Source organism: Pteropus alecto, unplaced genomic scaffold (genome assembly GCF_000325575.1).
Source record: "Pteropus alecto unplaced genomic scaffold, ASM32557v1 scaffold87, whole genome shotgun sequence".
Lineage (NCBI taxonomy): Eukaryota > Metazoa > Chordata > Mammalia > Chiroptera > Pteropodidae > Pteropus > Pteropus alecto.
The window spans coordinates 1,548,752-1,574,286 of record NW_006443225.1 but is presented as its reverse complement, the minus strand read 5'-3'; the positions used below and the strand labels follow the sequence as shown (position 1 = coordinate 1,574,286).

Sequence of the window (25,535 nt, the reverse complement as noted above, 5' to 3'; positions counted from 1 at the left end):
AAGTGGTAGCCGACTCAGAAGCACTGTGGAAGGGTTAAAATCTTGGGGCCTGTGTTTAAATCCCAGCTCTGTCACTGCTTAATTGTGGGGCCTTGGCCAAAATAAATAGTATCCTAATGAACTGCTCCATAAAGTGGGGGTGATGGTGGTGAGAGCTGGTGAGGATTTATGGAGAATTTATTTAAACTACTTGGAATTCAGTCCTTAGGGGATGTTGGCTCATCCTAGACAAGGCTGGCTCCCAGAGCAGAGCAAGCTACTAGGCTCAGACTTTCCCACAGGGCAACAGACAAACAAGAGTAGAGGCCAAAGCAGCAAAGATGAATTCGCACTATTCCATTCCGTGTGAGGAACCTTAACTGGACCAGCTCTGCATCAGTAGGCCGTGATGGTTCCAGTGCTGTGCAATGCACACTTGCTTAATATAAAACTCAAAATATGACTAGCTAAGTCATTAGATATTGACTTCAATGATCTACCTTTCCAAATGAGTATATCTGCCCTCCTCCTGGAAAGGCTCTTTTGCCTACCCACAGGTAACTCAAACCTAATACATTGAAGACATTCCCAGCATCTCCAGATCTTTTTCTTGTATAGCTTATGAAAGAACGGAACTATTTATTCCCACCCAATTTGGAGTCCTGCTCATCCTTCATTTTCCCTCTGGCTCTATATTCAGTCACAAAGTCCTGGTGACCCTACCGCTTTAACAGCTCTTGAATCTGTCCACCTCTTCCTTCCTGTCTGCCGTGCCCCTTGTGGCGGCTCACTCACCGTGTCCTGCCGGACTTGTTCGCCAGCCTCCTAACTGGTCTCCTGCTGTCAATTTCGTACCTTTCCAAACCGCGCCATGGTTTGGCCAGAGGGATCTCTCTACAGCAAACCCTGTCCTGACACTCCAGCTTCAGCCCTTGCACTGGCTTGTTGTATTCTCAGGATCAAGTCCAAAGCTTACAAATTCCAAGTTGAAACTTATGAACCCCTTTATGATCTGCTTCCACTAATTCCCCAGCTCACTATTCCACACAAGAACTTAAAGGACTTGGAATTCCCTTGGAATTTAAAGAAAGGAGGAGCTAGAACTAGCCTGTCTTTCTTCCTTCTGTCTAGAATAAACCTTTCCTCCTCCTCCGCCTGGCTGACTGTACTTCTTCAGATCTTGGTTTAGATGTCGCTCCCTCATCCTGGGAAGGCTTCCCAACCCTCTGAGCTCATCTGTAAGGCAGCACTCGCCACTAGGCAATCCTCCCCTAGACGCTTCTTGAGTCTAAGGGACCAGTTCTTGGGAGCACAGCTCCTGCCATGGGGGACTCAGTACATACTGATGGCTGAAAGGAGGAACGCTCCTGTTCTTGTTAGACAATCAGACTGAGTTATTGTAGAAAACATCAAAAAATATTCTGGTTCACAAACACTTGAGGCACAGATGGAACTGTTTCATTCTCTACAGCCTCCACATGAAGAATATCGCTGTGAATGCAGGGTCAAGACAGCGCCTGGTCAGGACAGGTAAACGAACACAGGGTCACTGAGAGTGGCTCTCAGGTATGCCGGCTCTACCAGGGGCTGGGGCTGGGCTTTGCACTGTCCCCTTTCCCAAGCCTCCCACACGTATAGGTAAATGGCGATGTCCCCTTCGTACACATGAGGAAACAGGTATCGAGGTTCAGAAATACACGCAAGGTTTATGTCTCTGTTAAATGAGAGAACTGGGATTCAAACCCAGGTGAATCTGAACCCAAAGCTACGCTCTTAAAAGTTTTAAGCTTTTACATTTCAAGTAATAAAGGCTTATCTTTGGGAGGAAAGCGTCATCTTTTTGTGTCATTTTTGCTTCATAAATTTGCTAAGAAGTATTTTGTTTGTATAATGTTTTAAAGGATAGTGATGAAAAATCTTGCTTTAAAATAAAAAGGGAAACCATGACAAAATGAAAACATGTGGAAGCCATAAACTGAAGGATAAAAATTCTTTTGCTTTTTATTAATCCAAAATGGAAATAACTTTCTGAACTCCGTATTCATACAACTGACAACTGAACATCTCCAACTTCATGGTACGAAGGTAAGTAAGCAAAATTGAGCTCCAGTCCTTCTACCAAGCATGCTCCCCGTCTTCTCTGCCCAGTTTCAGCTAACTGCACACCACCTGGTCTGCCCAAGCCATACATGTGGGGGTCATCGCAGACACTGGGATTGCCCTCACATCAAATCCTTCCTCCCCAGTTTCCCTTCTGCGGGCTGAGTCAGGCGCTCATCACTTCCGGTTTGGACTACTTAGTTGATTCTCTATCTTCTGCCTCTAGTCATCTTCTCCAAATCCATTCTGTAGCCATACTGGTCTTTCAAAAATCCAAACTTGTTGATATTACCAGGCAAAAATCCAAGGGCTTCCCAGGATAGAAATCAGAAAACCTATCATGGCTCCCAAATCCCTCGATGCCCTGGGACCATCCACTGTCCTCACCCTCCTCCTACTGCTTGACATCAGCCTTCACAGTGTGGTAAACATGCAACACTTCGGTCATAACTAACTACTGACACTTTCACTGTGATATGACTGAACACTTTTATCCTAGGCCCATCTAGTCCTATCTTCTGGGATGTCTTCATCCTCTTGAGTTTCTTATCATTTCCTTTATATTATCTACAGCCTCTCCTAGTATGTCTCTCCCATTCCTGCCCAATCTACTGCTGATGGCTGACTGCACCAGCCCCTGTTAGGGCTCTGAGGTGTCTTGCCAGGGGCTCCGGGTCTTGTCGCCCCCTCATCCATGAGTTCTCTGACAGGAGAGGCCCTGTCAGAGAATAACTTTATATTCTTAGTGGCACATAGTATGAAATAACGAATGATTTTATAATTAGAGCTACAAGACACTTAGTTTTGAGACCAACCTAACCTAGATTTTGGATTCAAAAGAACAAAATCTCTGAGAGAGGAAACCTTGCTTGATTTCACTCATAACTTCTGATATTAAAAAAGGACACCCTGGAGAAAGCTGCTGAAGCATCAGTATCATATAAGTGATGCTATTACTATACAAAATAGAGATACCTATAAACAAGATTTTGCTCAGAATCGAAAGATAAATTTATAGGGTGTAATATTTTTAAACAGTATTAATAGTAAAATGTAGACCACCTCTTCTGGAGAATCTGATCAAAGTTATGGATACTTTTTCCAGAGAGAAATGCCTGAAATCTTTCACAGATTTCACAGTGTACTTGGAGCCCATTGGTGGGACCATGGTCAAAGAGATCTGAATATAGTTGGCCCTCGGGTTGAGGCGCCAAACCCCTGTGTAGTCAAATATCCACGTATAACTTTTGACTTGCCAAAACTTTACTACTAGCCTACTGTTGACTGGAATCCTTACCAATAACATAAACAGTCAGTTAACACGTATTTTGTATGTTATATGTATTATATACTATATTCTTACAATCAAATAAGCTAGAGAAAAGAAAACGTTACTAAGAAAATCATAAGAGAAAATACATTTACAGTAGTGTACTGCGTTTACTGAAAAAAATTTGCATGTAAGTGAACCTGCACAGTTCAAATCAGTGTTGTTCAAGGGTCACCTGCACTATGGATAGTGGGTGGAGTCATTTTCTATATTTTGGAGTAGCTGTATTTGTGCCAGGTGGCCAAACAGAAGGGGTTAATTTTAACCCTTTGGCCTCCTGGGAGAAAACCCTACAGTAGGTACATACCTCTTTAGGAGAAAGAATAGAAATGTAGTCTTCATATATCATCCTTGCTTTCTCTTCAATAATGTTTTTATTAACTTCTTTTTTCAGTTCCTCACAGGCCATCCAGAAAAGCATATTTTCTTCACTGAATTCTGTTCGGAGGAATTCACGGAAAGCATTCCTTCCTGCTGGAGTGAGCATTAACTTGTCGAATGACTGTGCCCAGGCTCTGACTTCTTCCAGAGTAGGAGTCGGGCTTCGTGGAGACAGGAAGAAAGGGCCAAAGGGAGTTATGTTATTGGTTAATTTGAATTTCATCACTAGAAACCTATCTTTTTCCTCCCTGAGAGTGACAATGTGCACACAGGCCCTTTTAGGAAGGGAAAGAACTGTTCTCGTTTCTTTAAGCCTTTAATAAAAACATGAATTTGGTACTTTCAAATTGTTCAGCTGGATTGCATGGCTACTACCAAAATGCCTGTAAACCAAATTGCCAGAATAACTGCTGAGAATGTACTTGTTCGCATTTAGGCACATCCTGGCAGTTTTTAAATTATAAAAGAGAAATCCTATGACCATCTAAGCAAGAACTCCCCAATCACGTGACAGACCTGTCAGCCCTGACCACAGTGACTTCCAGAACAGCAATGGGGCAGTGTCTACTCAGTACTTTTTTAAGTGCGAAAGAGAATTTTAACGAGAAAGAGAAAAGAACATAAATTATACAACTGCAAGTTATGAAGGGTGACAACAAAAATGAGCACTTATGAATTCGCCATTTTCCTTAAGAACCAGGCTGTCACCAACAGCTGTGTTTACGTCTGCACATGGCTCTCTTGACCCTCCCCCGTCACTGAGGGAACCACTATTCTTGACTTTGGACTTTCCGTTTTAGTTGATTTTTTAATTTACATTTATAATTATATCAAGGTCAGAAAACATGGTCTGTTTAATAATGATCCTTATTATTTCTTTTCCCTTACCCTTATTTTTCATCGTTTTTAGTATGTATGTATCCCTGAAGAACATATTCTTTAGTTGTTTTTTCTTAACTTTATAAAAATGGCTTATTATATGTTGTCTTTTGCAGCTTCCTTTTTTCACCCAACATTGTCTAAGATTCATTCACCCACATTGCTGTACATGGCCACAGTTCCTGAACAGGATTCATAACTAATTTTCCATTTTCGTACTGTCCTCATCTGGTTTTGGTATCGCTGTTATACTGGCCTCTTAGATTTCTGGGTAGTTAGATAAGACTTGTATAACCTTGGAATGACCAATGCCTAAAATGTTTCATGGAACTAATCTGTAAAACCAGTTGGATCCACTGTTTCATAGGAAGGTGTTAAGAGTTGAACTGTGTCCACTAACAAAGACATGTTGAAGTCCTCAGCACCTCAGGATATGAGCTTATTTGGAAAGAGGGTCTTTGCAGATGTAATCACATTGAGTTCATTAGGGTGAACCCTAACTCAATGTGACTGGTGTTCTTACAAAAGGGGAATTTGGACACATGGAGACAGACACAGGGGGAAGACGTCATGAAGACACACGGAAAATACAGTCATGTGACTAGCATGAAATATCTACAGGCTGAGGAACACCAAGGATTGCTGGCAATTACCAGAGAAGCTAGAAGCAGTGAGGATAGATTGTCCCCTAGAGCCATCAGAGAGCACAGCCCTGCTGACACCTTGAGTTTGGACTTCTGGTCTCAAGAAAATAATATTCAAAAAATTAAGAAAAAATAACAGAGAGATCTCATGTACCATGTGCCCAGTTTTCCCCACAGTAACATCCTGCAGAACTACAGGACAACTTGAAGTCCTGGATATATTTGAGAGTTGAATTCTGCTTACTCAGTTCTGTGATTCGATATTTAATTAGTTTAAACATTTTAGAAACCATTATTTTATATTTCATTACAGATACTTATAACATCTTTAGGCCTTTGGGCTCTAAATCTAAGTGTTGTTTCTACTGACTCTCATTTGGGGTGAGTGGTTTCCTTTTAGTTTTGTAACTTCTGGTTTTTCTCAATCTTTGGGAAACTGCAAGTCGAAATTGAGAATGTTTCTTTTCCTCCAAAGAAGATGTGTGTTTGCCCCTTATGAGATCTCAGAGGTGTTACCGACTCAGGACCACTTCAGCTCCCTTCACAGATCAGGGCTAATCTGAGAGACTGTTTTAACACCTTGCCCCCACCCCACTCTGCACTTGCCCTTGGAGAAAACTCTTCTTTCCTGTGCTTAGCAGTCCCTACTCAGTGTTTTGCTTACTTTTTTTTGGTTTGTTTTCCAGGTACTTTGTCATTTTTTTACTTTCAGTGAGCCCAGCACTGCAAAAACTTTGAGACTTATGCAAAATCAGTTATTCAGTGTTGGAAAGTCCCTCAGATTATCCACTATGACACAAGGCCCAAAGAGCTCTATTTAGTTTCGAGGGTAAAGCATGTATACCCAAAATATGCTGTGTAGGTAACTTGTCCTAATTACACGAAGATCATAGAAAAAAACACTCTCACCTATACAAAGATTCACAATGTAAATTCTATGTCCTTTTCTTGAAATCATATCTTGAAGATAGATTACAACGGACCCAGCAGTGCAACATAAATGAAAAGCTCAAGACCAGAGAAAGTGGCTTATAGAAAGAGAGTAGTTGGCAGAGAAAACAATCAAACCTAGACGTCTAAACAATAGTTTCAAGTTCAGTTTCAAAAAGAGATTCAGTGTGTAAGATGGATTCCATTTCATTACAACTGAATCCACAGACAACCCTTTGAGGATATAAAAAGAAACTATTGATGGCAGTTGTATATCTGGAGATTGGGATGAGGTCTAGAATAAGAGGAAGATTGAGTTTTATTGTAAAACTTTTCTATTACTTGATTGTTTTTTTTATAGTGGGTATTTAAATTTTCCTCATGAAGAAAGTTTTCTATGTGAAAACATAAAATATAAAATTAATTTTCTAGTTAACTAGAAACTTAGTTTTGAAAGATGTTTAAAAGAGAATTTAAAAATAATAACAAGCGAAATAAGCCAGACAGAAAAAGTTGATAATCACATGATATCACTTATATGTGGAATATAAACCTAAAAGCAACAAACAAACAGGACAAACAGAGACTCATGGACATGGACAATGGACTAGTGGTTACCAGAGGGGAGAGGGGAGGTAGTTGGGGGAAAAATTTTTAAATTATTTTTTCAATTAAAAAATTTTTAATAAATTTAAAAATAAATTTAAAAAATAAAAAATAAAAATAATAAGAAAGTAATCTATGTAAAAATCCTGGATTCTTTTTAGAAAGGTTAATTAAATTGGTGAGGCTTAGTAAAGTGTGCTAAATTCTGTTCCTTAAATATGAGGATTCAAAAGATATCTTTTCACTCCTGTCAGTTTAAGAAACATATATTAAAGAATGATTTTGAAAAACTTAAAGATAAAATCATTAGTACATTTAAAAAAAAAAAGAGCATATACTTTTCATAGTACTGAAGAACCTCAGAGCAAAGAAATCACAGTTCATATAGCAAAAAGAAAAAAACAGAAAAGAAAAAAAAATTAAGGAGATAATTCGGCGGTATTACAAGCAGACTATCAAAGAATATGCTAGAAGATTAAACATATTAGTAATCATCAAAATAACGAGCCCAATGTAATTGGATTCTAATTATCTATTTAGACACAAAGGCTCAAACTAGGCCAAAATCCAACATTGGGAAACATACAAAGTATTACCAAAAGTTAAAGACAAAGGCATGAAAAGATACATGACGCAAATGCAAATAAGAATAATATTAATATATAAGTAGAATAGGAAGCAACAGGAATTAAATTGAATAAAGAGTCCTTTTATATCACTGGATATGACTGAGAACTAATAATGGCCAACATATATTGAATGCTTGCCTCTTTCCAGGCTCTATTCTCAGTGCTTTACTGGTATTATTTAATATTCACAACAACCTTTCTTTGGCTTAGCTACAATAAACTCTGATTATCCCCATTTTACACATAAGGAATGAGAGGCATAATGTGGCTACTAAGGAAAGTGCCCAAGGTCCCAAGGTCCTGCTGGCAAGATAAGTAGAGCCAGATATAGACGTTCTGGTTTCAGATAGAACAGCCTCAAAGCTTTGGTACAGAACACAATACACTGGAATATATAAGATAAAAGCTATTTTTAACAAACTCAAGTTGTGGAAGGTTTTAATGTGCTTCCTAGACTTGGAAAAATCTGGGTAAGAATAAATAAGATAAAGAATAGAGAAAAACATTTAATAATCTTTTAGACTACTTGTTTTTTTCCATTAAAAATAAGCAATATAATACAAGACCTTATTTGATCAATGCTTTTAGGATATTTGTTTAGCATTTGCAATTATATAGGCATAATACCAAGGAAAGGTATAAGAATAGGCAAGTGAAAGTAAATCAATTGATACTAAAGGTGGGAAAAGAGACAATTTTGGAATTATGGAAAGTAATTTATGTGGGTTTCTCTCCCTCCAACTTTTTTGAAATACTTAAATTTAAAAAATAATACATTGATGGAAGTATAAGTTAACAGTTAAGGAAAAAATGAATTTTTAAAACTTTCCTGAAAACCAAACATGTTTGTTTCATTATGGTCTTTTATTTAAAAAATATACATATAAAAATAAAATAATGTCATATTTTATCAATTTATATTTGTGATTAGCAAGGATTAGATTAATAATAGAACTGATTTTTCTCTTTGTCACACAATGAATTAAAAGGAAATCTATAGAGTGAAAATGTGATGCCACATTATGATTGGTATTATTTAATTGCAGTTAGAGAAAATGTGTTCACTGAAACATAATCCCCCACTCCCACCCCACCTCCCCCCAAAAAAGGAAAAACACAAGGAAAGCATTTCTGTCAATTTAGTGAGCTAAACAAATGAGATTTTACCTTTCTTCACAGATTGGAAGGTCGTCTCTTCTGAGTTCACGAGAAGTCCTCCTGAGTCTCTGTTCTTGGTTTCTAACCGTGAGACTGCACAAAACAAGACATTTACATATCAGTTGAGATCACTCTGTATCGAAAAAAGCTTTTTTACAAATATTCTAAAAAGAACTCCAGATTATCAAGTAGAACTTTTCCCGAAAAAAAAAAAAAAATGACCCTGATTTGTTTTCTTAAGAAAATCAGAAGTATGACAGCAAAGTATTAGCAAAATAAATTATATTTATAATATTGCGGTCTACACTAATTGAGAGAGAGTATACATTTAGAATAATTGTTTTTGTAAAATTGTGTCCATCAGAAAGTAGTAAAAAGGAAAGATTATCAGGATATTTTGGGTTTTCATTTTCTTTATTTTTCATTCTTTAAATTTTTATTTCATTTCATTTCATTTCTAGCACCTTGAAAAGAAGTATATATTCTCTAGACCTTGCAGTCAAAATGGAAGTTTTATATATTTATAGGCACACATACAAAAGTATTAGAGAGAACCAAGAAAGTGTACAATAAAAATCTACAGTATCTTTTGAGAGGTTAAGTTTCATTATATATTTTGTACATTTCTTTCTAATTTTATTCTAAGTATTTTTGTTGTTATTATAAATGGAATTTTCACTTCTATCTCATCTTCTAACTAGTTATACACAGCATAAAGTTACCTGTTTAAAGTGTACAATTAAGTGGTTTTTAGCATAATTACAAAGTTGTACAACTATCACTACTAATTTCATAACATTTTTATCACTCCGAAAAGAAGCCCATCCCTATTCGCAGTCACTCCTCATTACACCCTATATCTCGTCTCCACAGGCATACATGCATTTACTTTCTGTCTCTATAGATTTGCTTAGTCTGAATTATATACAATATGTGGTCTTTTGGGGCTAGCTTCATCCACTTGGTATGATGTTTTCAAGGTTCATATATGTTGTAGCATGTATCAGTACTTCATTCCTTTTTACAGCTTAATAATATTCCATTATATGGATAGACCAAAATTTGTTATCCATTTACCAGCTGATGAACATTTAGGTTGTTTGCAGTTTTTGGCTAATTAGAATAAAATAATTTGTCTATGAACAGTCATACACAAGTTTTTGTGTGGATGTCTGTTTTTATTTCTTTGAGTTAGACACCTAAGAGCGGAACTGCTTTCATATGGTAACTCAGTCCCAAATTGTTTTCCAAAACAGCTGTCCCATTTTACACTCCCATGAGCAATTTTAGAGCGATCCAATTTCTCTACATCCTTGTAAACACTTGTTATTGTCTATATTTTTTATTCTAGCTATTTAAGCGGATATAAAGTAGTATCTCCCTGTGGTTCTGACTTGCATTTTGCTAATGACTAATGACATTGAGCATTTTTTCATGTATTTATTAGCTATTTGTACATCTTTAGAGACTCGTATAATCACATCCTTTGCCCATTTTTAAACTGGTTTGTCTTTTCAATTTTAAGAGATTTTTACCTTCTGAAGGCTTATTCTTATGCTAATTTTTTATCTTTCTTCTTATTGAATTCTTTTGTGTTTGCATCAGTTTAGCCATAATTCTCTTGGGATTTCCAGGTATATTCTCATATCATCTGCAAACAGGGACAGCTAATCCTTGTTCTCCAATTCTTAGACCTCAAGTTGTCTTCTCTTGCCTACTTGCGTTGATGGATACCTACAGTACAATGTTAAATAGTAGAAGAGATCACAGATATCCTTACTTTGTTCTTGTTTTAAAAAATTTTTAAATTTTTAAATTTTAATGTTTCAAGTATACGGTACATTAGTTAGACATCTATATAGTTAGTAAAATGATCCCCCCAGTTGCTCCCTTCCCCCCCTGACCCTCCGCCTAGCCAATGTATTAGTGCTAACTGCATTCTCTATGCCATGCTCCCCATCCCTGTGACCATCCATCAGCTACAAATTTGTACTTCTTTAACCCTTCACCTTATTCTCCCAGACCCTCAAACACCCTTCGCCTCTGTCCGTCACCAAATTGTCCACTATATTTCTGAGTCCATTTTTTATTAGTTTGTTCATTTTATTCCTTCAATTCCCCAAGTAAGTGAAATCATATAGTGTTTATCTTTCTCTGTTTGACTTAAATACCTTCTAGGTTCATCAAAGCAGTATCTTTTTCCATTCCCTTCCTTTTCATATATAGGGATCTTGTTTTCTTATCCTTTCAGTCACTCTAATTTTTGGTCGGAGCACTTAATTTTTTTCCATTTAAGGTACTTATTGATAGGAATGTAGTCGTTACCATTCTTTATTCCTGTTTTTGATACATGTTTTTTCTTCTTAACGAAGTCCCTCCAACATTTCCTGGAATACTGGCTTGGTGGTGATAAATTCCTTTAGCTTATTTTTGTCTGGGAAGCTCTTTATCTGTCCGTCAACTCGAAATAATAGCTTTACTGGATAAATTATCCTGTCGAATATTTTTTTTGCCAAGCCCTTCTGTCTTACATAGTTTCTTTTGAGAAATCAACTGCCAGTCTTATGGGTGTTCCTTTATAGGTAATGATCTGTTTTTCTCTTGCTGCTTTTAAGGTTCTCTCTTTGTATTTAAGCTTTGGCATTTTAATTATGATGTGTCTTGGTGTGGGCCTCTTTGAATCCCTCATTTTGGAATTCTCTGAGCTTCTTGGGGTTTTATGTCCATTTCCTTCACCAGGTTAGGAAAGTTTTCCATCATTATTTCTTCAAACAGCTGTTCAACCTCTTGATTTTCATCAGTTATGCTGATCAAACGAATATTTGGAGCCTTAATAGCGTCCCATATCCTCCTTAAATTATTTCTATAGTCTTGGCATCTTTTTTCTTGCTATTCAGATTGAGTGTCCTGATTTGCTTTCCCATTCTCTAGATAGGGCATGTGATCCTCTTCTTTATTCACTTTGTTTATTCCTTTGTTTATTCCATTTAATATACTTCTCATCTCAGATACTGTGTTCTTCATATCAGACTGGTTTCCTTTTATAATTTACATTTCTATTTTTCTCTCTTTGTTGGAGTTCTCTAAGCTTCCAAAGTTCTTTGAGCATCTTTATAACCAGTGTTTTGAACTCTGCATCTGTTAGATTACTTGACTCTATTATATTTAGATTTCTGTTCTGTCATATGGTTTCTGCTTCTTTGTCTTCCCATTTTGGCTGCCTTTGTGTGTCTGTTTCTATGTAGTAAGCAAAGCTCCTAAGTCTCCTGGTCTTATTAGTGTGGATTTGTGAAGTAGGTGTCCTGGGGCACAGTTCTGAGAGGGGTTCAGCTGCAGGCCAAACTTAGCTCAAGCCTCTACCCCTCCGGGTCCACCCATTAAGTTCAGCAAGTAATCCACAGATGCTGTGCTTATAGTTGCCTCAAAAGGCCACACCAGAAACCGAGGCCAGCTGCCTCCACCAATGTGAGTCTCAGCAAGGAGCACCTGCCTCACTGAGGATATACCTGGATGTACTTGGGTGGGGCCTCAAGTTGGGAGAGGCAGGGTTTCAGGGAATCCTCTGGGCGGGGCAACCCTTGTTATCCAGTTTGATTAGATCAAAGCTATGGCAGAACTGTGTCCGGCGCACTGGGAGAGGCAAGGCTCAATAGGGAACAGTGGATACCACCAGCACTTCTGTATCAAGAGAGTCTCTCCTCAGCCCTCACTCTGACAATGTCTTCCTGTAAGTCTCTGGTGCCCCCTGTGCGCAGCCAAATCGGCACTGGTGCTAGAGCAAGCAGATATGTCACCATGTAAATCTGCTCCTGGACGAAGTCCCTTTAAGATGTGTCTTCTGCTGCTGCAGCCTCCGTATCACTCAGCTGCTCAGGACCAGGCCGCCCCAGGTCCTCGCCCTGTCCTACCTTCTGCCGTTGCAGGGTGCTTTCTTGGATTTCTCTGTAGTCGTTTGGCTTGTTCATCTAGATCCTAGGTGATTTTTCTTTGCTGCTACTCCTTGTTTCTGTCATAACTTTGATTTGGTCTCCAGAGGGATGAACAGAGCCTCTATCATCTATGCTATTTTTATCTCCCCCATCCTTGCTTTGTTCTTGATTTCAGCAAGAATGCTTTTAGTTTCCCTTTAATATCAAAATGGATTTTTGTCATTGATTATGAGTTTGCTTTTCTTACTATTGCTACTGTATCTTACTAGTTTGCTTTATCTTACTAGAGCTACTATGTAGCTCTATTTTTCCTTAAATGAAAAGTCTTTAGAAATGCAGCAATTCTTCTGTGTTGTTGCTTTCATGATGCCAGGTATAAGAAGTTTCAGTAAATAATGGTTTCTTAAAACAAAAACAAAAACAAACTTGAGAGACACCTGGATGGTATTCTCTATGCAGGAGCGTTAACACTGGCTTCCTTGGCTTCTTTTGTTAAGCAAAACATTACTACATGGTGGGTATGAAAAAGCAAAGAAAGAAAGAAGGATGAGCTTGACACAAGATTCCTAGGAGAACTGGAAGTTATACTGTGAACCAAATAATGCAATTATTTAAGCTTTGACATTTTTTCCATGTCTCATTTTTTAAAAAGTAGGAATGTTTAAGGAGACAATATGTTCTTGAAAAAATGAATAATATATTTTGTGTCAATATTTTAAATCCAAGTTAAATTATTATTGTTACAGTAGAACAAGAAAATGTTGATAGAAGCCCAAATCGTTTCTCACCATGTTTAAGAATTATTCAGTAAAAGAAGACCCAAGTTAGATATATTTTGGTAAATTTTTGAGTTTTAAAAAGGAAAAAAATTATTCAATCTTCTAGAAAGGAAAAAAAAGTTTGTCAAGAGATCAAGAACCTGCATGACTTCTTTTATAAAATGAAATATGAGAAGGCTATGAAGCAGAATTCTGAGAAAGATAATACAAGGACTTAGAAAATGCGTGGCCATCTACCTTTCTTAAAAATTGACTCTACTATGTATTATCAACATAGATAAATCTCAGCATGGATAAATCTCTGGCTATATATTTTTTCCCATTCCATTTCCCCTCTAACTCAGAGATAACCATCATCTTTAATTTGTTGTTTATCATTACCATTTATAGTTAATTACTCTCTCTACATATGTATAAATATGTAAATATACAAAGAGATTTTCAAATTTCGTAAAAATGTTATTATACAATATGCATTGCTTTAGAATTTTTCTTCCCTCTAGCACATGAATTTAAATGCTGTGTGGTATTATCGCGTTGTATAATTATACCATGACTTATTTATCTATTCCTTTGTTCCTGAACTTCGGAGACATTTTCAATTTTTCCTCAATCAGATTAATGCTGCAGTGAATCCTCTTACACTTGTCTCCTTTTGCATGTGTGCGAGAGGTTTTTCTAGGGCATGGCACAATATTTAGAAAGGTATGTATTAAACTTTCATATATCTGATCCTTGTTAGTAGAAGTGGATTATCTAACTTTTCTTCTGGTCATTATTTTCTTATTAATCTCCTGAAGTTCTTGATATATTCTAGATTTGAATTGTTAAATGCTTTGTAACTATCTTCTCTCAGTATGTTTTATCTGTTCATTTTATTTCTTATATCTTTTGTTAAACACATTTTAAAAACAGCTTTATTAAGATACAATTCACACACCATACAACTCATAATTTAAATGGTACAAATCAATGGTTTTTGGTATAGTTATATAGTTGTGCAAACATCACTATGATTTTAGAACATTTCATCACTCCAAAAAAAAAACTATGCATTCACACTCACTCCCATTTCCCTCATCCCCAGGCAACCACTAATCTACCTTCTATGAGTTTACCTATTCTGGACATTTCATAAAAATTGAAACAGAAAATATGCAGTCTTTTTGTGTCTGGCTTCTTGCACTTACAATAATGTTTTCAAGGTTCATCCACGTTTCAGCAGTTTCAGTACTTCCTGCCTTTTATGGCTGATTACTGTTCCATAATTGGATGGTACCACATTTTGTTTCATTCATCAGTTGATGGACATTTAGGTTGTTTCCACTTTTTGGCTGATGTGAATCATGCGGCTATGAATATTCATGTACAGCCTTTGTGTGCAATATGTTTTATATCTCTTATTGAATACATTTTTACATTTTAATGTAGCTAGATTTATGATTCTTCTTCTTTTATAGATTTTGCTGTAATTCTTATGAACACTGGCGCTAAAGCCAAGATAGTCCTGGGCAACTGGGATGAGCTGGTCACCCTAATACCAAATACCTTGCTATTTATAGAATAGTTCATTCTCTCTTTTGCTAAAGCCACTTTTGTCATATGCTGACAAAATTTTCTATATTTCTTTTGTTGTCTTCCATTGATGTGGAAACTATATACTGTATTTCTGACTAATCATGAATAATACCATTAATTTTGAAAGAGAATGTTCTTGTAATTTTTTTTCAACGAAAGTCTGAAGTTATTGCTTTATCTATCATTAACATGAGATTATATGTTTACAGCTTTGGCTTTATACTTTTTAACACAAAAATAAATACCAAGTTTTATAGCTATATTTTTTCCCTCTTATGGCCATCATCGTTATTTATCTCCCATAACTACCTTCTGGGTTCACTTATTTTTTCCTGAAGTACATTCTTTCTTAGTTCTTTTAGGGAGGGTCTAAAGGTAGTTAACTTTCTTGGCCCTTGTATGTCCGAAAATGTCAAATTTTATCCATACTCTTGAATTATAGTTTGACTAAATTTACAGTTACTTTTCTCTAGGACTTCGAAGATATTGCTATTGTCTCTCATATACACACGTGACACGTGCTACATAAGTGGTGCCTCTGATGATGACATCTAGGTGCAGATTTATATTTTATTCACCCCAGTTGGTGCTAGTAGGGGAAGCCTGTTCTAAGACCTACCACCACCTTATGCCATACATTGTTCAGGCCACCATCTCAGACTCTTCTGCCTTTCTAAGACAATAGAGAAGGAAGAGGGGACAGAGTAAATGCCAGCTGGGAGTCTCACCTGCACCAGGATATCTTTGCACAGCTCTCAGACAATCATCTCTAATCATATCACTGAGACTGATTAACAGGGTGAAATAGCAGAGAGGGGCCTAGTCTCTTCATAACTGGTGTATAGGCTCCCGGCCTAGGGTGGGTCCTAGACACCCATGTGTGTAGGGTGTGTCAACATGTGCCTCAGCTCCAATTTCTAACCTAGTCTTCTAAATTCCTACTTGGAGCCGAAGTCTCACCTTGAATGCCAGACCGCTTACCTCTTGTCAGCCCTGACTCTCCCACATTCCCACTTACTGTCTGGGTTCTGTCCCAAGTGGACACATCACCCAGCATCATGATTCTTTTAGTCCTTGGAGTATTGTATTGCTGGATCCCATTCCCCAGACTGGGACTTCTTGGAAATTAACACGAGCCCAAGTCAAGTGGGAGCAGACCAAACTTTCCCGGACATTTCATTTTCAACCTCCACTCCCACAGCCCAATTGTGTCTCTGTTCTGGATCAGTTACAAAATCCTTCTTCACTGGATAGTGAGGTCTTGGTCTAACTTGTAGTCAAGCCTACATAAATTTTCAAGAATTTAATAGCCTAAAGTTATGGCACTAAGCACTTTTCAGAGCACAATTTCAGAAACACAACTTAATGTTCCCATGATTTCTAGGTGTGAATTACATACATTTCTCCAGACTTTTAACTGTGACTCAAATGGTCAATGATGCTTTATGTTCAAGCTGCATACCTCTTTTTTAAAGCAGTGATTATGTATTTCCTCTATCAGTAAGTTAGCCTAAATTTAAAATTTTTTTTCTCCCCGTTAAGCATATATTTTGACATTTCCCTTTCTTAAAAAACAAAAAACAAATTAATAAAGCAAAGCAGCAGAGGATAAAATCCAGGCTCTTTCTACTTCACAATGCTAACTTTTAAAAGCCATCTTAAATTCTAACTCCCCAACAAAGCCTTTATGCCCAACTAGAGTGCTTTGAGTTCACTCCTTTCTAAACATCTAGACAACCGTTTCTGCCCAAGTAGTAATATTCAGTCATCAACTGCCTTCGATTGTTTTTTAGTTGTTTGACATATGTCAGCCTGATTTCAGGGATATAGGTCCCTCAAGGGCTCGGATGTAGCCTTTTGTTTTTTTGTTGTTGTTGTCGTTGTCCCTCACAAAACCTACAGGTATATGGGAGTTGTTTAAAAAACACTTGAGTCAATCATAAATTGGCACAATTCAGGGGCACCATTTACCAATCAGGAGCACATTAATAAGAAAGCCTCAAACCTCACCAAGAACAGCTACAACAGCAGCACCAGCAGAAGCAACATGCATTGGATCCTCGGTTGCCCACCCCTTGCTGGCCTGGAAGGGGGTCTGCTGGCTCCTGAGCTGCCGACATCTGCCGCTTCCGCATCTCCATCCGTTCTGATCCCATCAGCTGCAACAACAAAAGTAAAAGGGGTTGGGGTGGGGGCAGACTTAGCACCACATAAGCCCAGAGAGTCAGCTGTCTGAATCACTGAGGAGATGTCATGTGACTATACCCAGGTCATTTCTGCTAATTCTGGTAAAATTTGGTGCTTAGAATCCATTAATTTGTCAAACATATATTCAATGTCTAGCGTCTGCCAAACACTGTGATAAATTGTAATAAAATGTCAATTGAAAGGCCCCCGCCCTACGGCGCTCACAGTCAAGTAAAGAAAACAAACACCGACAACACTTACACTGGAGACTTGCAGTAGGGGCATTTCCCAGCTCCAGGGTTCCCTTTGGGCTGAACCAACAGGGAACAGATGAATTAGGCTGCCCATGGGGCCGGAGCACGGATACGGGAGGAGGCCACACCAAAAATGTCAGGCACACTAACAAAGCAGTACAAGGAAATGTCAGAAGAGCAAAGACAGCAGGGACGGCTCCACTTACAGTTATAAAATAGTCACAGGGGTGTGACTGTACAGCATAGGGAATATAGTTGACAATATTGTAATAACTGCATGGTGACAGATGGGTACTAGACTTATGGTGATCACTTCATAAGTTATATAAATGTCAAGTCACTATGTTGTATACCTGAAACTAATATAATACGGTATTGCAACTATATTTTAATTTTTTTTAAAGAAGAGGGAGGATGGAAGTACTGGGAGGCCACCTGGTTCTGAAGCCTCACTGACAGATTCAGATCTTTACTACCGCGAAACCTTGAAGAAGGTACCCTACTTGGGTATGTGCAGAGCACTTAGAGCCTGCCTGATACATACGACTGCTCAGTTATTCTCAAGGAGAGAGGCAGGACTGTGGCCTGTGGCCTGCTCAGGCCTGTCCTGCCATCCGTAGGGATAGTCACCCTGGCCTACCTCAGTAGAGAGCGAGCCACTGGAAATAAGGTCTATGCCTTTCAACCTCTCTCCTTCTTTTGAAGACTACAAAACTGATTGAAATAGAGAAACATAAAAGTAATATAAGAAACAAGAAATTGCTGAGTCCATTTTTACTTTTGATATTATCATTGAATTGTCAGTGGAGTAAAAGCAAAAAATAAATAAAAGCTACATTAAAGAACCTCAAATAGAACTGTGGAATTAAATTCTATATTTGTTATTCTATCCAATATTAGGTTTATCTCTTCCTACTATCACCTATTTTTATATGCTATTGTATTTTGCTTTAGTCATTATAGTTTTATTAGATATTTTTATATTAAGTAGGTAGTGTTCTCTTCATGAATTAAAAAAAAAATTGGTTTTGGCTGTTCTTATCTGTTTTGTCTTTCAGTTGAATTTTGGAATCAGCTTGCCGGGGTCCAAAGATATCATATTGGGATTTTTTATTAAGACACACTGAACTTATAGATTTATTTATGAGAAATGTCATCTGTTTCAGTACCTGCCAAATAAGGGGTGACTCTTCTAAATTTGCCCTTTTTAAAATTTTATTGAGATGTAAGTTTCAGGACAGCAAGAGAGACCTGTCAAAGTGTTTTCCTGTCCTGGAACTGGTGTGGTTCACTTCGCCAAAAATGGTGGCAGAGACATTGGCCCAACTCAGCCACGTTTTATGGGTACCACTGCAAGACAGACCTCCTTTAATGTCCCTAGGAGAGAAGCACTGGGCTCTTCTGGGCATCACATTTTCACCATATCTGTAGCATTTCAGTGGAGACATAGACTGACATGGTTTCACTTTATTCAGAATGCTGAGGGGCAAGGACAAGCCACACAATCTCCAAAGATGCTTTGAGCAAAAGATACTACAGGTAATTGTTATTTTCTAGGAGATACTGATGCAACTTGCCTTAGTTAAAAAAAAAAAAAATCCCAATTGCTTCTCAAAAGAAGGATTGTGACATTATAATGTCAATGGATTTCAAGGGACTGCAATTTTAATATCTTTGCAAAATTGGGTCTTCCCAATTAATACATGGAATATCTTTTCATTTAAATCTTCTCTTACGTATAGATAGTTTAAGAGTTTTTCTCAAACAGATTTTACATATTTATGATGGACTTATTTCTGGATATTTTACAGATCAATTTTCTGTTGCTGTTGTAAATATTTTCCCCCAACCCTCAGCCATGTTTCTAGTTATTTTGGAGTATAGGGAAGCTAAGGATAGTATATCTATCCTCTCTATTGAATTCTTTTTCTAGTTCTAAGTCTTTCTGTTCACTCTCTTGTATCTTTCCAAGGTGTAAACACTTTTACTCTATATTGGACATATATACATACAGTAGCAATACTATTAGACACCTTTGTGTTCTTCATGACTTTAAGGCTAAAATTGACAACCTTTACCTGCAAGTGTGATGTGTGTTGGAGGCATCTGGAAAGACAGTAACTTTACCAAGTTAAGCAAGCTCTCTTCTTTTACTTACAGAGTATAAATTAAGTTGTGCCAGCCTATCTTATTAGTTAATATCTTTTATTTGTTTGTACACACATATTTCTTCGTAAATAACTGGAAGAATCCTAATGATTTCATGAGCAAACTTTTAGTGAACACCATAAGGTTACTCATGACAATTATGCCCTCAGAAATCAAAGGCAAATTCCATCAGAGTTTGCTCTTATACATTTTCAAAAACAGCTTTATTGAAGTCAAACAGACATACAATAAACCTCACATGTTTAAAGGGCACAATTTGATAAATTCCGACATGTATGTACCTGTGAAATCACCACCAAAATCAAGACCACATCATCACCCTCAAAAGGTTCTTCAAACCCCGAGAATCCCTCCTTCTTGCCCTTCCCTCCTGCTCCTGCCTGCCCTAGACAATCACTGATCTGCTTTCTCCCGCTGTATATTAATTTGCATTTTTAAGAATTTTGTACAACATGGAATCAAACAACATATACTCTTTTTTGTCTGGATTCCTTCACTGAGCATGATTATTCTGAGACTGTTGAGTATATCAATCATACATTCCTTTTTATTTCTGAGCAGTACTCCACTGCATAGATTTACCATAATTTGCTTATTCCTGCACTTATTGTTGGACTTACACCTTTTTGATGGTTGCTGAAAAGACTGTATATATATAAGACACTGTCTTTTTTTGAACATGAAAGTCTTTTATCAGATAAAATGAGATGTATGTTTCTGAGACTATATTAAAATTCACTGCACTATACAATTGTAACATGTTTCTAGTTTCCAGTTTCTTCTTGGACTTCTGCTCTTTTCATAGTTTCTTCTTTTCTTTGAGTCACTATGGTATTTTGCATTTCCTGGAAAAAAAGCCCCATCCATTTCATCTAATTTTCAAATTTACTGGAACTTATTATTAGTCATCTTACAACTGTCAGAATGAGATGCTTTAAATTAAATGCTCGCTTAAAAGACAAACAAGTAGCTGCTTATGGGAAAGTTGCATATTTAGTCATTAAATAATGTAGAGAATTAATTTTTAATGTAATAGCTAATTAACATGAATCCTAACAACTTTTATTAAATGAATGCTACCGATTTATAAGATTTTAAAAATATGCCTGTGGAATATATGTTAATTCAGTTAGTCCTTTCAGACTGATATATAATCTGATTAGCTAAACTAGCTTCATGTATCTCTTCCTGTCTTCATCATGTCTGTGGGAGAACTCTGTACACATTTTCATTTCCATTTGTTCTTTCTAAATAGCATGGAATCAGCACTTCTTTGATACTGCTATTCTATTTCTCTTTTGGTGCATGTCTGGCATAGACTGGTGGACATAATTTCAGTGTATATTGGGATGACTCAAGCATGTCACATGCATGATCTCCCAATAACTGGCTGTCTTTGCTTGAGGATCCTGAGGCTCAGAAGTGAGATAAATATAAAACCAATGTCAGCAATCCCAGATGACTTATTATATAATTTATGGCATTTTAAAAGCAGCCTGAGAAAATGGCAAGAATACAAATTGGCAGTTTATTAAATATTCAGATCTTAACCAAGAGATAATCTTACTCAAACATGGCTTTTCCAAATTCTTAGGAACCCAGTATTTAAGAAAATTCTTTCAAAGTTCAGGTAAAAAGAAGGCAAACTCTTAATCCTGATTACAATTTTTTAGTAATTTGAAATCAAAAGCAGTAACTAGTTAGAAAAAATTTAACCCAACCATAATTAGCTCAAAAAAGTTATTTATTATTTTCTGGTAAACTTAAACTTGGTGATTGGATTTCATTAATAGCTGTTTATTTTTATTATAGTTTCCAAATTCTGAAAATAGCCATTACTAAATTACACACTGGGAATATGATGAAACATCAAGTATTACATTAAAAAAATCTTATGTCTTAAGGCCTAAGACCTGAGTTCCTGTTCCATAAGGATACAGAATCATAGACAAGATCCCAATGAAGGAGAACTGAGAACATTAAAGGACATATATTTAAAACCAATTTAGCAACTCTTAGAAACATGATCGTACCATCGGGGCACAGTTTAAGGCCCTGAAAATGTTAACTCTAAATGCAAGGAAATCTGAGAGAACAAATTTCTCCAGAGGTGGCCAAAATCCCGATCTATTTATATATATCCTCTGAGTTACTTTTTCTTTAACAAACTTTGGCTCTTGAAATATTTCCCTTCTGGGCAGTACTGCTAGGTAGATCATGAGTGCTTCTGGACAACAAGATGTCTATCAAGGCAAAGTGCTACTCAAAGTATTCCTTAGTATTACCACCATTACCTGCTGTAGACACAGACCTTAAACATCTTGTTTAGTCTTAACTTCCTTATCTTGTTATCCTATATCGAATCTAGCTTATGATTCATTTTCTTGCCCCATTATGAACCTGGCAACGGCCTTTACCATTACCCTCTCCAAACTCTTGTTCGTATATTTTTATTCCTGGCTCCGGTGTCTTGTTGATCCATTCTACCCATCACTCTCTAGAGGGAGACATCCAGAAAGCTATCATGATGAATGGTACAGAGAAACTAAAGGCTGAAGTGTGTGAATTCAAATTCCAGAAGTCTTGGTCAAGCTGAAGCAATGAGTTCCTACTTTGATTTCTTCCTCTGTTTCAAGCAAAAGAAATGACACACAAGAAAAATCTAAAAAGATATGGGGATGCCAGAAAACAAGATAAGTATATCCTTAAACCAGAAAGGAAATAGAAATGTCAACGAATGGGCAGACTGGCTCCAGGTCCAAGAAACAGACAAAGGCAACATTAGTCTGGAAGGAAAAGGAAACTAAAATCTCTCCAGGTGAAATGGGGGCGGGGATGCATTCACTCCTTTAAAAGCTGAGAGGAATCTTCTCTTCCTCACGAAAGAAGTTATAAAAGAAATAACAACTATTGTGACCTCTTCTGGGGCTTAAGGACACTGAGGCCTTGGCACAGGACCCAGGAGGGTACAGACATCATCATGGTCATGAGAGAGCCAGAACTGCTGGCTCCGATATCAAATATGGCATAATCCCATTACCATATGGGGCAGAAATGCTGAATTATCATTATAATATGTGATTTTTGGTAGGATGCTCAGATGTCTAGTGGAGGAAATCTCAGTGTTTCATGACAGAGATAGTTGAAAACTAAGGAAGACAGAAAAATAACCAAAAAGATAAAGAAACAATTCCTTAAAAAATGAATGTGCAAATCAAAGTTCCAAAACACACAAAGAAATAAAAGGCTAAGAAAAGATAGCCATTAAAATTGTCCATTGGAATGTGAATTTAATTTTATGGAAGAAGATGAAAAATAAATGTCGAAATACTCAAAGAAATGGGAAAAACAGAAATGAAATAAGAACAGGTGCATAGGAGAAATAACAAGGTAGAAGTTTCAAGGAAATTATAAAATAGTACTGAAGGATTAATTTAGAATTTCATGTAGAGATACTAGAGATAATGAGACAAAAAGGGGTACAACCTCCGGAATGGCTGCGTGAGGGATGCAGACCCTCTCTCCAGCAAAACAGTCATTTAACTGGCATGTGTGTGTATATATTATGTATATTACATATATATATAATATATATATACTAAAAAAACTCTGGATTTTAAAATAAAAAGTTATAAGAATTTCTGGAGTTTTTAGTAAAAAGTTATAAAAAGTCTCAGGAAATTGACCTACATATAATCTAATTAACTTAAATGTAGCAAATGGAGAAACATTTATTCAAGAAAATTTGAGCCATGATCATAACCTGGCCCCCATCTTTCCCATTCCCAGTTTTGTGTGCTAGAAAATGTACCCTGGGCTGGTCTAGCCAAGAAGACATGGGTGTCCTCTCCCCTCGTTTTCATTGTAGGGCTCTGGCTTTACCTCAAGAGGGTCAGGCCACCAGCATCTCTCATCCTTCTCTAGCTCTGAGTTGCAGAACCACTATTCCAGTTGAGCATGGCCAAGATGGTTCTCCCTCCTCCACCCTGTCCTCATTTGTAGGATGTAAACTCTAGCTTGCTGGTAAAGCAAAGATTCTAACTGGGAGGTGCAAGCTGAGACCTGGGCTGCCACTCCCATGCTTGCTTATGGAGCCTAAGTGGAACTTTGAGAGAAGCAGGCTGCTATCACCACTCCCAGCTCGGGTGTAGTGGTGCCAGTGTTCTTTCTAGAGGGAGAGGCAGGCCTTAGGACTACGAGCTCCACAGGGGAATAACTTTATTTGTATTGGATCATGGAAGAGTTGATCCCTAAGGGCATTGTCAAAAACATTAGAGATTATAGTGAGCAAGCATTTACAGGTGTTGTTAGTTCCATGATGTTGGTACCAACAGGCACAAAAAAAACAGCCAGCCTACATTCAACAGGATCAGCAAGGGAAAAGGACACAAGTGGAGACTGGAGAAATCCGTGTGAAGGCTTCTCTCCGCTTGTTTCCTCTCGTGAGTAATCACACAGAGCACACTCCTCTCCAGCAACAAAAACAAAAACACATGAACATGTAGTGATGTTTCTGCCCAGGAAGCTCTTAGAGACACAACACTCAAGACTTTTGTTGGGGGTGGGGCTGTTCCTGTAGGCACCTTCTGGCTAGCACATACCAAAACTCCAGATGCCCAGAAAGAAAGCAGGTATTCAGCACAAAGCAGATTGTTTATGCAAACACTCTAGGCACTGTGAACTACTGCTATCAATTAACTGTTAACTGAAAATACTCTGACCATCAATTTTCCAGTCACCAGCCAAGGGCCAATACTATCAACAGGACTGAAAAGATTCTATGAATAGCAGTGTCAGGCCTATTATGTTAATACTTTGCTGCATAGGGACAGAAAAAATACCTAAAGACATAATGAACTCCCCAAATTTGATGAAAAACACATAATGTTCAACTTCAAGTAAGATAAACTCAGAGATTCACACTCAGACACATTATATAGTCAGATGTTGAAAGCCAAAGATAAAAAGAAAATCTTAAAGTAGCAAGAGAAAAATGACTCACAGTGAACAAATAAATCATAAAAAGATTACTACCTGACTTCTCGTCATAAACAACAGACACCAGGATGCAGTGGGATAACATATTCAAAGTACTAAAAGATAAAAACTGTCAACAAAGAATCATACCTAGCAAAGCTAGCTTTAAAAAATGAAGGCAAAGTAAAGATATTCTCAGGTAAACAAAAACTGACAGCATTTAATGCAAACAGGCCTGCCTTATAAGAAATAATAAAGGAAGTTCTTCAGGCTGAAAGGAAGTGACAGCAGATAGTAATTCTCACACACACACATACACACCACACATACATGCTCCAGTAAAGGTAATTACGTAGGTAATGATAAAACACAGTATGATTACATATTTGTTTTTCTTTTATTAACTGATTTTAAAAAGCAATCACAAAAAAAATCTATAAAGTTCTGTTGCACCTATAGCATATAAAAATATATTTGACAATAATAATAAAAAAAGGAAGGAATGAAGCTGTATAGGAGTAATAAAATGACAACAAAAGGTAACAGATTCACAGGAAAAATGAAAAAAAAACAAGAAAAGGTAAATAACAAGGTTAATATTTTTTTATAAAAAGAAATTACAAATATATTTCTGCTCTCATTTCTTTTGACTTCTTTAAAAGATAGGATTATATAAAGTAATAATAACAACAATGTATTATTGTATTGATAACATATATATACTTAATAGTACAGTAATAATAGCATAATAGAGGAGGGAGGGAAGGGAGCTATATAAGAGTAAAGTACATGTTACTGGAATTAAATGAGTATAAATCTGAAGTTGATTATGATACTTTGAGATGTATATTGAGAGCTTATAGAGGCAATTAAGAAATTAGTTCCAACAAATATAGTGAAAAAATCACTAAAGAAATTAAAATGTTACATCAGAAAATATCACCTTAAGACAAAGGAAGTGAGTAAAGAAGGAAAAGAGAAACAAATTAGTCATGAAATATATAGAAAACAAAAAGCAAAATGCAG

At 37.0% G+C, this 25,535-nt stretch overlaps 1 protein-coding gene across 2 annotated transcripts in view; it reads right to left on the bottom strand.

Annotated features, from left to right (window-relative positions):
• Positions 1 to 25,535, bottom strand: part of RGS20 (regulator of G protein signaling 20) — a 55,515-nt gene that overhangs the window by 1,507 nt on the left and 28,473 nt on the right. Inside the window, exons 2-5 of one of the 2 annotated variants that reach the window (XM_025041205.1) lie at positions 17,371 to 17,508; positions 16,933 to 17,081; positions 8,646 to 8,729; positions 3,717 to 3,951 (exon numbers count right to left, since the gene is read on the bottom strand). In XM_025041205.1, coding sequence (XP_024896973.1) covers positions 3,717 to 3,951; positions 8,646 to 8,729; positions 16,933 to 17,081; positions 17,371 to 17,457 — 555 coding nt within the window. In that variant the 5' untranslated portion in view covers positions 17,458 to 17,508. The remainder of the gene's footprint in view (positions 1 to 3,716; positions 3,952 to 8,645; positions 8,730 to 16,932; positions 17,082 to 17,370; positions 17,509 to 25,535) is intronic. The other variant, XM_015598618.2, reaches the window with a different exon arrangement.